This window comes from Myotis nattereri, assembly GCF_964212035.1.
Source record: "Myotis nattereri genome assembly, chromosome: 12".
Taxonomy (NCBI): domain Eukaryota; kingdom Metazoa; phylum Chordata; class Mammalia; order Chiroptera; family Vespertilionidae; genus Myotis; species Myotis nattereri.
The window spans coordinates 2,667,549-2,680,036 of record NC_138087.1 but is presented as its reverse complement, the minus strand read 5'-3'; the positions used below and the strand labels follow the sequence as shown (position 1 = coordinate 2,680,036).

Sequence of the window (12,488 nt, the reverse complement as noted above, 5' to 3'; positions counted from 1 at the left end):
TGCCTTTGAAGCCCTGGCAAAGCTTGGAGCTAGGCGCCACCTCTGTTTGTCCAGACAGTGGTAGCTGAAACTACACCCCATTTATTATTATGTAAATCCTTGCTGATGGGCTAGTCTGCCTGTTAATGGCAGATCACTTGCCTAAGGGCTACTCCGGATCAATAAAAGATTGGAGCAGCCTGAGCACGGAGGAAGTCCTTCGGGACTTGCCGCCTGGTCCCCCAATATTGCAAAATTATCTCGTGTCTTTTTCTCTCATTTGCTGTGCAGCTCCTCTTTCAGATACCGAACCCTACTCCACACAGAACGTGGAGGGAGTCTTACTCGACACTGGGACCCCTCAGGAGGTAACAACCTGTTGGCTTAGGCCTGCTCCCAGGTGGCAGAGGGCAGGCCCAATCCCTAGGTGCAGCCCCTGGTCGAGGTCAGAGCAGGGCTGATTGGGGACTTAAGTAGCCGCCCCTGTCATGCACAGAGCAGCGAGGATTGGGAGGTTGCGATGCCACCCTCAGTCACGCTCAGGGTAGGGATGATTGGGGGGTTGGGGCACTGCCCTGTCACACTCAAGGCAGGGTCGATGGGGAGGTTGTGGCGCCAACCCCTGTCACGCACAGAGCAGGGCCAATCAGGGTGTTGGGGCGCTGCCCTCTGTCACTCACAGAGCAGGGCCGATCAGGGGGGTTGTGGCTCCGCACCCTGTCATGCACAGAGCAGGGCCCATCAGGGGGTTGGGGCACCGCCCCCTGTCACGCACAGAGCAGGGCCCATCAGTTGGTTGGGGCACCGCCCCCTGTCACACACAGAGCCGCAGGGCGATCAGGGGGCTTGGGCGCTGCACCCTGTCACACTGATCCTGGTGCTGGGAGGCCTCTCGGTTCCGCTGATCCTGGTGCTGGGAGGCCTCTCGGCTCCGCTGATCCCGGTGCTGGGAGGCATATTACCCTTTTACTATATAGGATAGAGGCCTGGTGCATGGGTGGGGGCCGGCTGGTTTGCCCTGAAGGGTGTCCTGGATCAGGGTGGGGGTCCCCACTGGGGTGCCTGGCCAGCCTGGGTGAGGGGATGATGGCTGTTTGCAGCTGGTCACACCCCCTTCAGGGTGGGGGTCCCCACTGGGGTGCCTGGCCAGTCTGGGTGAGGGGCTGAGGGCTGTTTTCAGGCTGGCGGGTGACTGAAGCTCCCAACTGCTCCTTTTTTTCTTTTCTTTTTTTATTCTGGGCCAGCTTTAGCTCTGAGGCTCCAGCTCTGAGGCCTCTGCTGCTGAAAGCAGGTATCTGGTTTGTTTGGGTTCTATAATCGAAACACTGTTTCAACTCCAGCTCTGAGATCCCGGCTAGCTGAAAGCAGGTTTCTGGGGTTTTGTTTAGCTTCTATATTTGTAACAATGTTTCAAACTGCAAGCTCAGAGGCCGGCAAGGCAGGCGGGGAACATTGGTTTCCTCCGTCACTGAAGCAAGCTAGCCTCATGTTAGCTTCAAGCTGCCTGGCTGCCGGCCGCCATCTTGGCTGGCAGTTAATTTGCATATCTCACTGATTAGCCAATGGGAAGGGTAGCGGACGTACGCTAATTTCCATGTTTCTCTTTTATTAGATAGGACTAGAGGCCCAGTGCATGATTAAATCATGGGTGTGTAGGGTCCCATAGGCCTAGCTGCCATCAGGGCCATGTCCGCCGCCCCACAATGCCTCACACACTCCACAGCCGCTGCCGGTGCGCTCTGACGCTCCGCGGATGCTGCCGGCACCCCAGTCGTGGTGGGGGGGGAGGGCCCGAGAGGTGCTCCATGAACTTCATGATGACTGGCTGGTTGGTCATTTCGGTCGTGAAGCCTCTGGCCTTCTATAATTATGATAGATGAGAATCCAGCAATGTTGGATATAAGAACAATTTACGAAACCCAATAGTGTGCCCTGACCGGTTTTGCTCAGTGGATAGAGCATCAGCCTGCGGACTGATGGGTCCCAGGTTCGATTCCAGTCAAGTGCATGTACCTTGGTGCGGGCACATCCCCAGTGCGGGTTGTGCAGGAGGCAGCTGATCGCTGTTTCTCTCTCATCGATGTTTCTAACTCTCTATCCCTCTCCCTTCCTCTTTGTAAAAAATCAATAAAATATATTTTAAAAAAACACCAAACCAAACAAAAAAAACCCAATAGTGTTCTACACTGCTAAAAAGATGCCCCTCACAACAAAAACTGATAACACTTGTAGAAATGAACAGATACTTAAGGTTTTTATAAAGATAATTTCCAAACTCTAGTAAGGCATTAAAAAATTAGAAGAAATGTAGATATTTTCAAAGTAAAGATTTCAAATCTTCCCTACGTAAACCTATAAATTCAATATAATCCCAATAAAAATTCCAGCTAGATTTAAAAAATGAAACTTATTATACTTCTTCTAAAATGTCAATGGAAGAATAAAAGTCCAGAGAAAGTGAAGCCAATTTTGGTAAAGAGTAAAGGAGGTTAGGGGAAGCTGATCTTCTATATGTTCAGACATATTACCAAGCCATATAACTGAAATCATTTGTACCTCAGCAACTTGAATTAAAGATGAGAATGGAATGTTCACAAATAAATACACATATTGATATATGATAATGGTAGAACCACAGAGCAATGTGGAAAGGATGGACTACTGACTACGGAAAACTGGCATAGGACATAAGAAAAGTCAGCTGGACTCTTTAAACTCACTTCATAGGTAACAATGGGCCTGGCAGTCACTAGAGACCTAAATCTAATCTACAAAAGAAGCAAACAGAGAGCGAATACAGAGAAAAATATCAAGACCCAAATACTAATCACACCATGAAAAAGTCACAGGTTTAAAACCAATATAATATTTTTAAAAATGACATTATTTGAAGGCTACCATCCAAAATGTTAATAGTCAGGTGACTAAGAAAAGATCCTTGTAATGTCTAAAACTTAGAAATTAATATCTAGACATCCAAAAAGTTCTGAAGGGTTAGGTTGGGCAGATAGGACATCACTCTCAAAAAAACAAGCAAAGGAGTCAATAATATTGTAATAACTGTGTATGGTGCCAGGTGGGTACTAGAAATATTGGAGGGAACCATTTTGTAAAGCATATGATTGTCTAACTGTTATGCTGTACACCTGAAACGAATACAAAATAATACTGAATGTAAACTGTAATTGAAAAAGAAAAACAAGCAAAAGATATCATAGATGGGGTTATACTAAGGGACCTTAGGAATCAAAAACACTCATCTTGTATAATCACACAAATGCAAACAGACTCCAAACAGAGGGGAGGATCTTATCAAGTAGGGCCAGGTCCATAATGGGTGGGGTACTAGGCAGAGGAGGTCAGGCAGCTCAGGACACCACTAACAAAAATGTGGGGGCACAAAGCACAGAATCCCCCAGAGCTGTTGGGAGCAACAGAAGAAATGTTCACAGAGTGATATGGGCAGATTTTACCCAGAGTTCAATGCAAAGAGGAACAAAGTTTACACGGTATCACAGCCGTATATAGTTTAAAATCAGAACCCACCCACCAACACAATGTACTTTTTAAGAAGTTAACATATGTGAGAACACAGATACCCACTCCATCAGAACAGGTGCCTGTAACTGGGGGACAAGGTGAGAATGAAAGACCCAAAGAGAAGAAATATGCAGAGGGCCTGAACAAACCAGTGAGGACGTGCTCTGAGCTCTTTAATCTGCACTCTGCCCTGAACATCCCAATCAAGAATTAGAAAGTAAGGGAAGAAAAGAGAAAATCAGGAAATCATTAGGAAGCTAAATCAGCTTTAACTCCATTGTGTCCATTGGGCAAGGTTCAAGTACAGCGCACAGGGCCTGGGCACAGACCCCAGCCTCTGGGGCTTGTGTCACAGCAGTGCAGCCATGGGAAAACCATTGTAACCAGGCTTCTGCTTCCTTATCTACAAAATGAGAAGTAGGATTCAATGACCTAATCTATAAGGTTGTTTCCAGCTCTTTCTAGATTCTATGAGTTCATAGTTCTTCAGTAAACATTAAAAAGCAGACACCCAAATTGAAAATAAATGGTATAGATGTTTTCCTTTTAATTACCAACTTTAGCAAAGGCAATCTTTCTCCAATAAAAAATAAACTAAAAATATTTAGGACCAACACAATTCTCAGAACTGTAAGAAAATTTAAAAATTGCAGTCTAAATCCCCTTTCAACATTAATTCTATAGTGCTACTTCTTAGACAATTATAGACCTAATGATGAAAAGATCTGTTTTATAAGGATGGCAGAGCTTGCCAATATTTTAAATGACATGGGTATGAGTCTCAAAGCTGGTCTTTCCTTCTTGAGAATTCTTCTATTACAGAAGGATGCCAACATCCAAGAACACAATACCTTTCCAGCTGACACATGGCCCTGGCTTTCTGTTGTGATCTTGTTCCTCTAATGGTGTCCTATCCACCTGAATTCCAGAATCCTCTCTGCTCCAGGGCTGTGTATCATCTTCATCCTCGCTTTCTTCAGACCAATTCTGATGAAGAAAGGAAAAACACCTATCCTTAGAAGGTGTAACAACAGAAGCAACTTATATTAAAAGATTAGGAAAATTTCAGAGGAAAAGAAGCAACTATACCAAATGAACTTTTTCTAAATGTCTTGAATGGATGGAATTATTTTTGGTGGCAAAAATCCCCTCACAGTTCTTTAAAGGATACTTTCCATTCAATTTCCTAGTACTAATGATTTCATATAAAATCTTAATAAATTCCCCACAATAAACTACTCTAGTTCACTGAAGAGAGTTTCTGTTTTAGTTAAGTTGCTGCAGGACAGAAGAACCCATAAAAGTCATCTTTATCACTTGGAAGGTATTTGTATTTTCAATAGGAAAACTATTGACACTTACCGGTGTGTCTATATTTGGACTAAGGTCAATTTCTTCACCTTCCATTAAGTATTTCCCCCAGTCAAAATCATCTTTCTTTTCTAAAATGTAACAGAAGAATCTCATCAGTTTTATCAAATATGTGTGGGGAAAAAATCCACCCCAAAACTATAGGGAAAAAGTCTACCAAAACTCAAAATAAAACTTGGAAATGTTTCTAATACATTTAAATTTCTTTTATCAAAAGTAATTTTTCGCCGAAACCGGTTTGGCTCAGTGGACAGAGCGTCAGCCTGCGGACTGAGAGGTCCCGGGTTCGATTCCGGTCAAGGGCATGTACCTGGGTTGCGGGCACATCCCCGGTGGGGGATGTGCAAGAGGCAGCTGATCGATGTTTCTCTCTCATCGATGTTTCTGACTCTCTATCTCTCTCCCTTCCTCTCTGTGAAAAATCAATAAAATATATTTTTTTAAAAAAAGAAAAAAGTAATTTTTCTCTTTATATAATTGAGATTAGTTCAACTTACAAAGTCAGAATTTACATTTTAAATGAAAATTTGCAATTGCAATTGTATACAATGCAACAGAAATATTTTAGTTTCATAGATTTTTACAAAGTTTATAAAAACCAATTAAACATTAAAAATAATTTCTTTGCTATATATTACAGTATCTGAAAACGTACCCACTTCTTTATCTCTTGGCATTTCCACGTAATTGCTGTTTGAAGGAGAGTCAGAAAGACATAGGAGAAGTGACAGTATGGAATAATGCGCATCTGTCTTTAAAACCAAAAAGAAAAAGAAAAAAGAATATGAGCCACTGAGGTTGGTAAGAGCTTTTAAAATCAGTTTGAGTAAAGAAAAGATAATCCCATGACTGTTATGTACCCAATTTTTTTCTAGATTGAGAAAACATGAATTATCCTATATAATAAAAGACAGCCTAATATGCAAATGGTCCCCTCAACCAGGAGTTCTGCTGGGAGTTTGATCGCTTGCTATGATGTGTGCTGACCACATGGCAGGCGTTGGCGACGTGGCACTGGCAGCGGGCAACAGTGGAGGCACTGCAGGCCCCAGTGGGCCCCGACAAGAGTGGGACTGGGGCGGGATGGTGGAGCAGGTGAATGGGTAGCACCAGGCAAAGGTGGGTGCGAGCCACTGGTCACCGGGCAGGGGCCAAATGCTCCGCCGCCACCGCCGCTAGTCACCCTGCGATCAGATCAGCGAGGCGATTGGGCCCCACAGGCGGCAACCAGCGGCAGTGGTGGGGGGTGGGGCCACCGCCAGGCTCCCTCAGTGCCTGGGAGCCAGGCAGCAACACGATTGGCAGGGCAATTGGGGCCCTGGAGGCAGCACCCTGCACCCAGGTGCGGAGGGAGAAACAGCAAACTGCAATTTTAAAATATTTCTTCTAATTATTTTCCTTTCAGTGTGCACGAATAAGTGCACCGGGCCACTAGTTGCCTAAATAAAACCTAACCTCTAAACTATTCTTTGGAATTTTATTTTTCAATTACAGTTTACATTCAATAATATTTTGTACTAGTTTCAGGTATAAAGTGATTCCCCCGATATTTCAGTCACCCACCTGGCACCACACATAGTTATCACAATATTGCTGACTATATTCCCTACACCATACTTTACTTTCTGTTGTGATCTTGTCCCTCAAATGGTGTCCAATTCTGATGAAGAAAGGAAAAACACCTATCCTTAGACATCCCCAGGATGTCTATTTTGTAACTGCCAATGTGTACTTCTTAATCCTTTCACCTTTTTCACCTAGTCCTCCAAACCCCATCTCCTCTGGCAACCACCAGTCTCTTCTCTGTATCTATGACCTTGTTTCTGTTTTGTTTATTTTGTCCTTTAGACTACACGTATAAGTGAAATAAGATGGTATTTGTCTTTCTCTGCCTGACTTATTTCACTCAGCATAACACCTTTTTATTTAGGTCCGTCCATGCGGTTATGAATGGTTAAGAGTTCATTATTTAGTGGCCAATGAATAGTCCATTATATATGTACCGCTCTATTTTTTATACTTCAAATGTGCATACGTAGGGAACCTGTCAAAAATGCATTACCTAGCCGAAACCGGTTTGGCTCAGTGGATAGAGCGTCGGCCTGCGGACTGAAAGGTCCCAGGTTCGATTCCGGTCAAGGGCATGTACCTGGGTTGCGGGCATATCCCCAATAGGAGATGTGCAGGATGCAGCTGATCGATGTTTCTCTCTCATCGATGTTTCTAACTATCTCTCTCCCTTTTTCTCTGTAAAAAATCAATAAAATATATTTTTAAAAAAATGCATTACCTAAATCATAATGAGGAATCATCAGACACACCTAAATTGAGAGACAAGTTACCAAATAATTGGCCCGTGCAGGTCAAGAAAAAGAAAGGCTAGGGAACAAATCCAGATTAGATATCAATTGCTGAACCTGAGCAAGGGAGCATACGAGTTCCTTTTACCATTCTTTTTTTTTTAAATTTATTATTTATTTATTTAAATCTTTATTGTTCAGATTATTACAGTTGTTCCTCTTTTCCCCCCCATTTGCTCCCCTCCACTCGGTTCCCACTCCACCTTCTGCCCTTACCCCCCACACCACCACCACTGTCCTCATCCATAGGTGTACGATTTTTGTTCAGTCTCTTCCCGCACCCCCACACCCCTTTCCCCCCAAGAACTGTCAGTCCACTCCCTTTCTATGCCCCTGATTCTATTATATTCACCAGTTTATTCTGTTCATCAGATTTTTTATTCACTTGATTTTTAGATTCACTTGTTGATAGATATGTATTTGTTGTTCATAATTTTTATCTTTACCTTTTTCTTCTTCTTCCTCTTCTTAAAGAATACCTTTCAGCATTTCATATAATACTGGTTTGGTAGTGATGAACTCCTTTAGCTTTTTCTTATTTGTGAAGCTCTTTATCTGACCTTCAATTCTGAATGAAAGCTTTGCTGGGTAAAGTAATTTTGGCTGTAGATTCTTGCTATTCATTACTTTGAATATTTCTTGCCATTCCCTTCCGGCCTGCATAGTTTCTGTTGAGAAATCACCTAACAGTTGTATTTCGGCTGACAGTGAGAAATTGAGGAATTGACCTCCAGGCCAATTGGCTGTGAGAATCAGCTGTGTCTACGGTGGGAGAACTTCTGTGCTGAAAACACCCTTATGAGACAAGGCTTGCTTCAGTGGGGCTTTGGTGCTCACTGAGTCTGCCCCCTGAGTGTGTCCCTTATGGATCTGAGGAGTTGTAATTGGATGGTCCCACTCTGACCACTGGGTACACTGGCTCTTGGATCTCTAAGGAGGTACCAATTTAGCCTCTGCCTGAGGCTACCCAGCAGGAGCTACGGAGAGATCTGCAGATTCCTCTTCTTTGTTTGGGATTTGGAGGTGCCCAGATGAGGCCCAGCTGTGAAGCAATGCAAGCTGCTGTGGGGTCTTGGGCCTTCTTTTGGAAGTTCTGGGTCTCTCTGACCCAGCTCCAGTTTGTTAGGAAATTTTAGATTGCAAAGGGCCAGGTCATTCATATGCAAAAGCCTCTGCACACATCTTAGGTGGGGCAGGGTCTCAGGGAATCAACAGGGCAGAGCAAACAGCTATGGCTGATCCTCAGCCCTGCCCTAAGAGGCCCTGGGTCTCAGTGTCCCACGGTAATTGCTGCAAACACCTTTGAGAGAAAGCCGCCCTCGAGTTCCGCCCACTGCCAGACAGTCCAGTTTCTCCCCCTATGAGTCTGGGTCACCGGAGACTCGCCCAGAACTGGAGTTGGGGCCATCGGGAGCTTGTGTCTCCCTCCCGATTGAAAAAGACAGCCGTGTCCTCAGTTGCCAGCCCTTTTCCGCGTGTGCCTCCGTACCTCTGCACTTTACTTCCGCACCTCCTCTGAGTCTCTGGTTTCTCCTCCCTTTTACTATTCTTTAACTTTTCCTTATATTTCTTTAAAACTTAAATTATATTTAAAAAATTATATTTAGAAAGTTACCAAGAAAAAAACCTTGCAAATTTGCTAAAAGTCAAAACTATGCATGGAAAGGAGAGGTGGGTTAAATTCAAGGAAGGCATGGGAGTGTCTGATACCTATAGAATAGGGACCAACTCTCCCTATTCTGTAGTCCAGAGCACCTCTGTGCATCTCCATTGTGTTAATCACCCTATATAATAAAAGCCTAATATGCAAATCGACCAAATGGCAGAATGACCAGTCACTATGATGTGAATGGACCACCAGGGGGCAGATGCTCAATGCAGGAGCTGTCCCCAGTCCGCAGGCCCCAGGCCAACCAAGGTGGGTGCCAGAGGGGGGACCCCCTGATCGCCCCACAGATTGGCCCTGATCACTGGCCAGGCCTAGGCACCCTACCTGTGCACGAATTTCATGCACTGGGCCTCTAGTAATAATAATAATTAAATAACTATTCGATGGTACCATGTCTTTTTTTACTTTGTATATCTACCACTTAGTATGATGCTAGAGATAGAATACACACTTGGCAAACTTTCCTGGAAACAAAGCTCACTAATAAGGCTGCAAGGGCTTCCTTTTTATTGATAATTTCTCATCTGCTTAGAAATGTGTGAGATTCCTTCACAAAGAATTTTTTATTCCCCAGAGAAAAATCATGAAAAATGGAAATACAGTTGACCCTTGAACAATGCAGGGGTTTGGGATGCTGACCATGCACACAATGAGAAATGTACATATTCGGATTCCCAACTGCCAGCAGACCCTTGAATGACTTGGGTTTGAACTGCATGGCTCAATTGAAGTGGGTGATTGCATAACTGGACCCACATTGTTCAAGAGTCAACTGGACTTGAAGAAAATAACTCCCACTATATAAATCTATTATTAACAATTGCTGTCAGATTGGATTTGGTGTGTGTGTGGAGGGTTTTATGCACCTGAAAGAGGTGAAACTTACCAGAGGAAAGATGTGTGGAGTATGGCACAATGGAGGGAGGTGGTCTTAAAATCCTGTCACCAAAAACTAATTATAAAGCTGCACAAGATTGACAAGACAACCATTTCAGTGCTCTGCTTCAAGCACAGGAAGAGTTAATCCATAAAAATGACCTTGTGGCCACTCAAACTCCATTTCTTAAACATGACCCATTCTCTTTTCTGTTCCGTTCACTCCCTCTTAGAACATCAGAGTCTGGTCAATATCAAACTGTCTTAAGAACAAGCCTCAGGTCTGTGGACCTCAGAAACAGTTCTGTCAAGGTAAAGATAACACCTTTAACAAGGTAAAGATACAACTTCAGTTGTATTTCAGTCCCAGACCCATGAAACCCTGAATAACCCCATGGGACACATCCTCAAGAAACCAGACAGAACGATGCCATGATTGTATCAGGACATGATACAAGAATCAACTACTCCCTCTCCTGGTCCCAACCAATCAGCAGAGTGCATGATCTCAACTCTGTTAGCCACTATACCATGATTAATGATTGTCCCCCCATATAACCCATTCCCTGGAAGCCATCGAGGAGCCAGGTCTTTGAGCATTGACTCTGGGCTTGGCACCATTTCCTGAATAAACCCTTTCTTTCTTGGATGGAAACTCCTGATCACATCTGATTGGGCCACTGAGTCTGGTTACAACCTCAGGTAAGAATAGTGTGAGTTTGTGGCACATCTGCCTGGGGCCATCTCCCTGCCTCCCTCCAGCTCCATCAGAGTGGCAGTTCAACCAGGACTGGACAGGCAATGAAAACAAGCAGCCTTGTTGCTGTTCTCAAAGGAGGTTCACTCGAACCTGAGAGCTGTCAGTTAAAGTGGCAAGTGAGCAGCGGAGCCAGCGACTGCCAGCCCGTGTGGAACAAGTAGTGCCCAGTAGGACAGCTGAGAGTTCACCAAGCAGCTCCTGGCTGCGAGACAGCCAAAGGGGGATCGCTAAGCTCTCCACATGTCTTGGGTTGACTAGAGGCTTGTGATATGCACAGCAGGAGGAGTGGACCCATGCCACTCACACATTGTTGGCCAAGGGAGTGGAGTCCATGCTCAGAGGAGACGAGAACCAACAGAGTACAAGCCAGGACAGTCTTGAGAGGGCCTTAAGTATGAACGTACATCTCAGTCCACACACATATAAAGCAGATGAATACCCCAAAATCATTTGATGTAATATACCATATGTCATGGACTGAATGTCAAATTCACATGTTAAAACTTTAACCCCCAATTTGATGGTATTTGGAGATGGGGTCTTTGGGAGGTAATTAGGTCATGAGGTTGAAGCCCTGGTCCGATGGAATAAAGAGAGATACCAAAGCCCTGGCCAGTGTGGCTCAGTAGTAAGCCCATGCACCAAAGGGTCACAGGTTCGATTCCTGTTCAAGGGCACATGCCTGGGTTGCAGGTTTGATCCTTGGACCCTGTCAGGGTACGTGCAGGAGGCAATCAATCAAGAAACTTCGATGTTTTTTTTTTCTCTCTCTCCCCTCCTTCCGTCCCTCCATTCTTTCTAAAAATCACTGGGAAAAATATCCTCAGGTGAGAATTAACAGCAACAACAAAAAGAGATACCAGAGAGTTCTCTCTGCCATGTGAGGACTTGGAGAGAAGGTGGCCTTTTACCAGTCAGGTGGAGTCCTCACCAGCAACCAAACTGGCCGGCACACTGGCCTTAGACCTTCCAGCCTCCCCACCTTGAGAAAGGAAATTTGTTTTTTTTAAGTCCGTGGTATTTTGTTATGGCTGCCCCAGCTGAACAAGACATCACATTAATAGAATAAAAGCAAAAAAAAATTATCATCTCAAAGATGCAGAAAGATATCTGACAAAAATAAAACACTTCCTCTCAACACACTGGGAATAAAAGGGAACATGCACAGCCCGCTGAATGGCATTCAGTGGAAACCTACAATGAACACCATAATTAACAGCCAGAACTGAAGCTTTCCCTCTAAGGCTGGTAACAAGGCACAGATGTGCACTCTGGCTTTTGTTCAGCATTTTTTCGAAGTTTCCAGCAAGTACGGTAAGCTGAAAAACACAAACCACTCTACATCAGAAAGGAAGGAGTGTCTTTAATCAGAGATGACATGGTCCTATTTATAGAAAACTAGTGGACTGGTGCACGAATTTGTGCACACTGAAAAGAAATTCCTTAGAAGAAATATTTTAATATCATTATTCACCCTTTCTCTATAATAGAAGTATCAACCAAATTCATGATCAACAATGACAGATCAAAACACATGTGTGCGATTGTCAGCAGCGAGAGCTTTATATGTATCACACATGTGCGAGTCAACTTAGCTTTTTATATTTATAGAATGAACTTGCTTAATTAGACCTGCTTTCTGATTTAGCTAAACTTTTTCCAGCCCAGTGAAGCACCCCAACTTTTCTTTCAGGTAATTGTCAGCAACACAGCAGTAAAAATCAACATGAAGCAGATTATTATTGTAGATTACGCAGGGAGAACAAAGGGTAAAATATTTAACTGCAGTGTTTGACTATATTCTGCGCAGTGACAAAAAACCTGAAGTCATTTTCAAGGTTCACCACTTCCTACTTCTTTTCTGTCGAGTCAAGTTCCTAAGCTTTCTAAATCTGTTTTCCGGTTAATGAAAAAAAAAAAAGGATTCCACTGA

General features: G+C 43.9%; 1 protein-coding gene across 2 annotated transcripts in view; it reads right to left on the bottom strand.

Moving 5' to 3' along the window:
- Positions 1-12,488, bottom strand: part of TUBGCP5 (tubulin gamma complex component 5) — a 119,506-nt gene that overhangs the window by 76,333 nt on the left and 30,685 nt on the right. For both annotated transcript variants that reach the window (XM_081103198.1, XM_081103199.1), the window contains exons 4-6: positions 5,546-5,642; positions 4,882-4,961; positions 4,371-4,506 (exon numbers count right to left, since the gene is read on the bottom strand). In XM_081103198.1, coding sequence (XP_080959324.1) covers positions 4,371-4,506; positions 4,882-4,961; positions 5,546-5,642 — 313 coding nt within the window. The remainder of the gene's footprint in view (positions 1-4,370; positions 4,507-4,881; positions 4,962-5,545; positions 5,643-12,488) is intronic.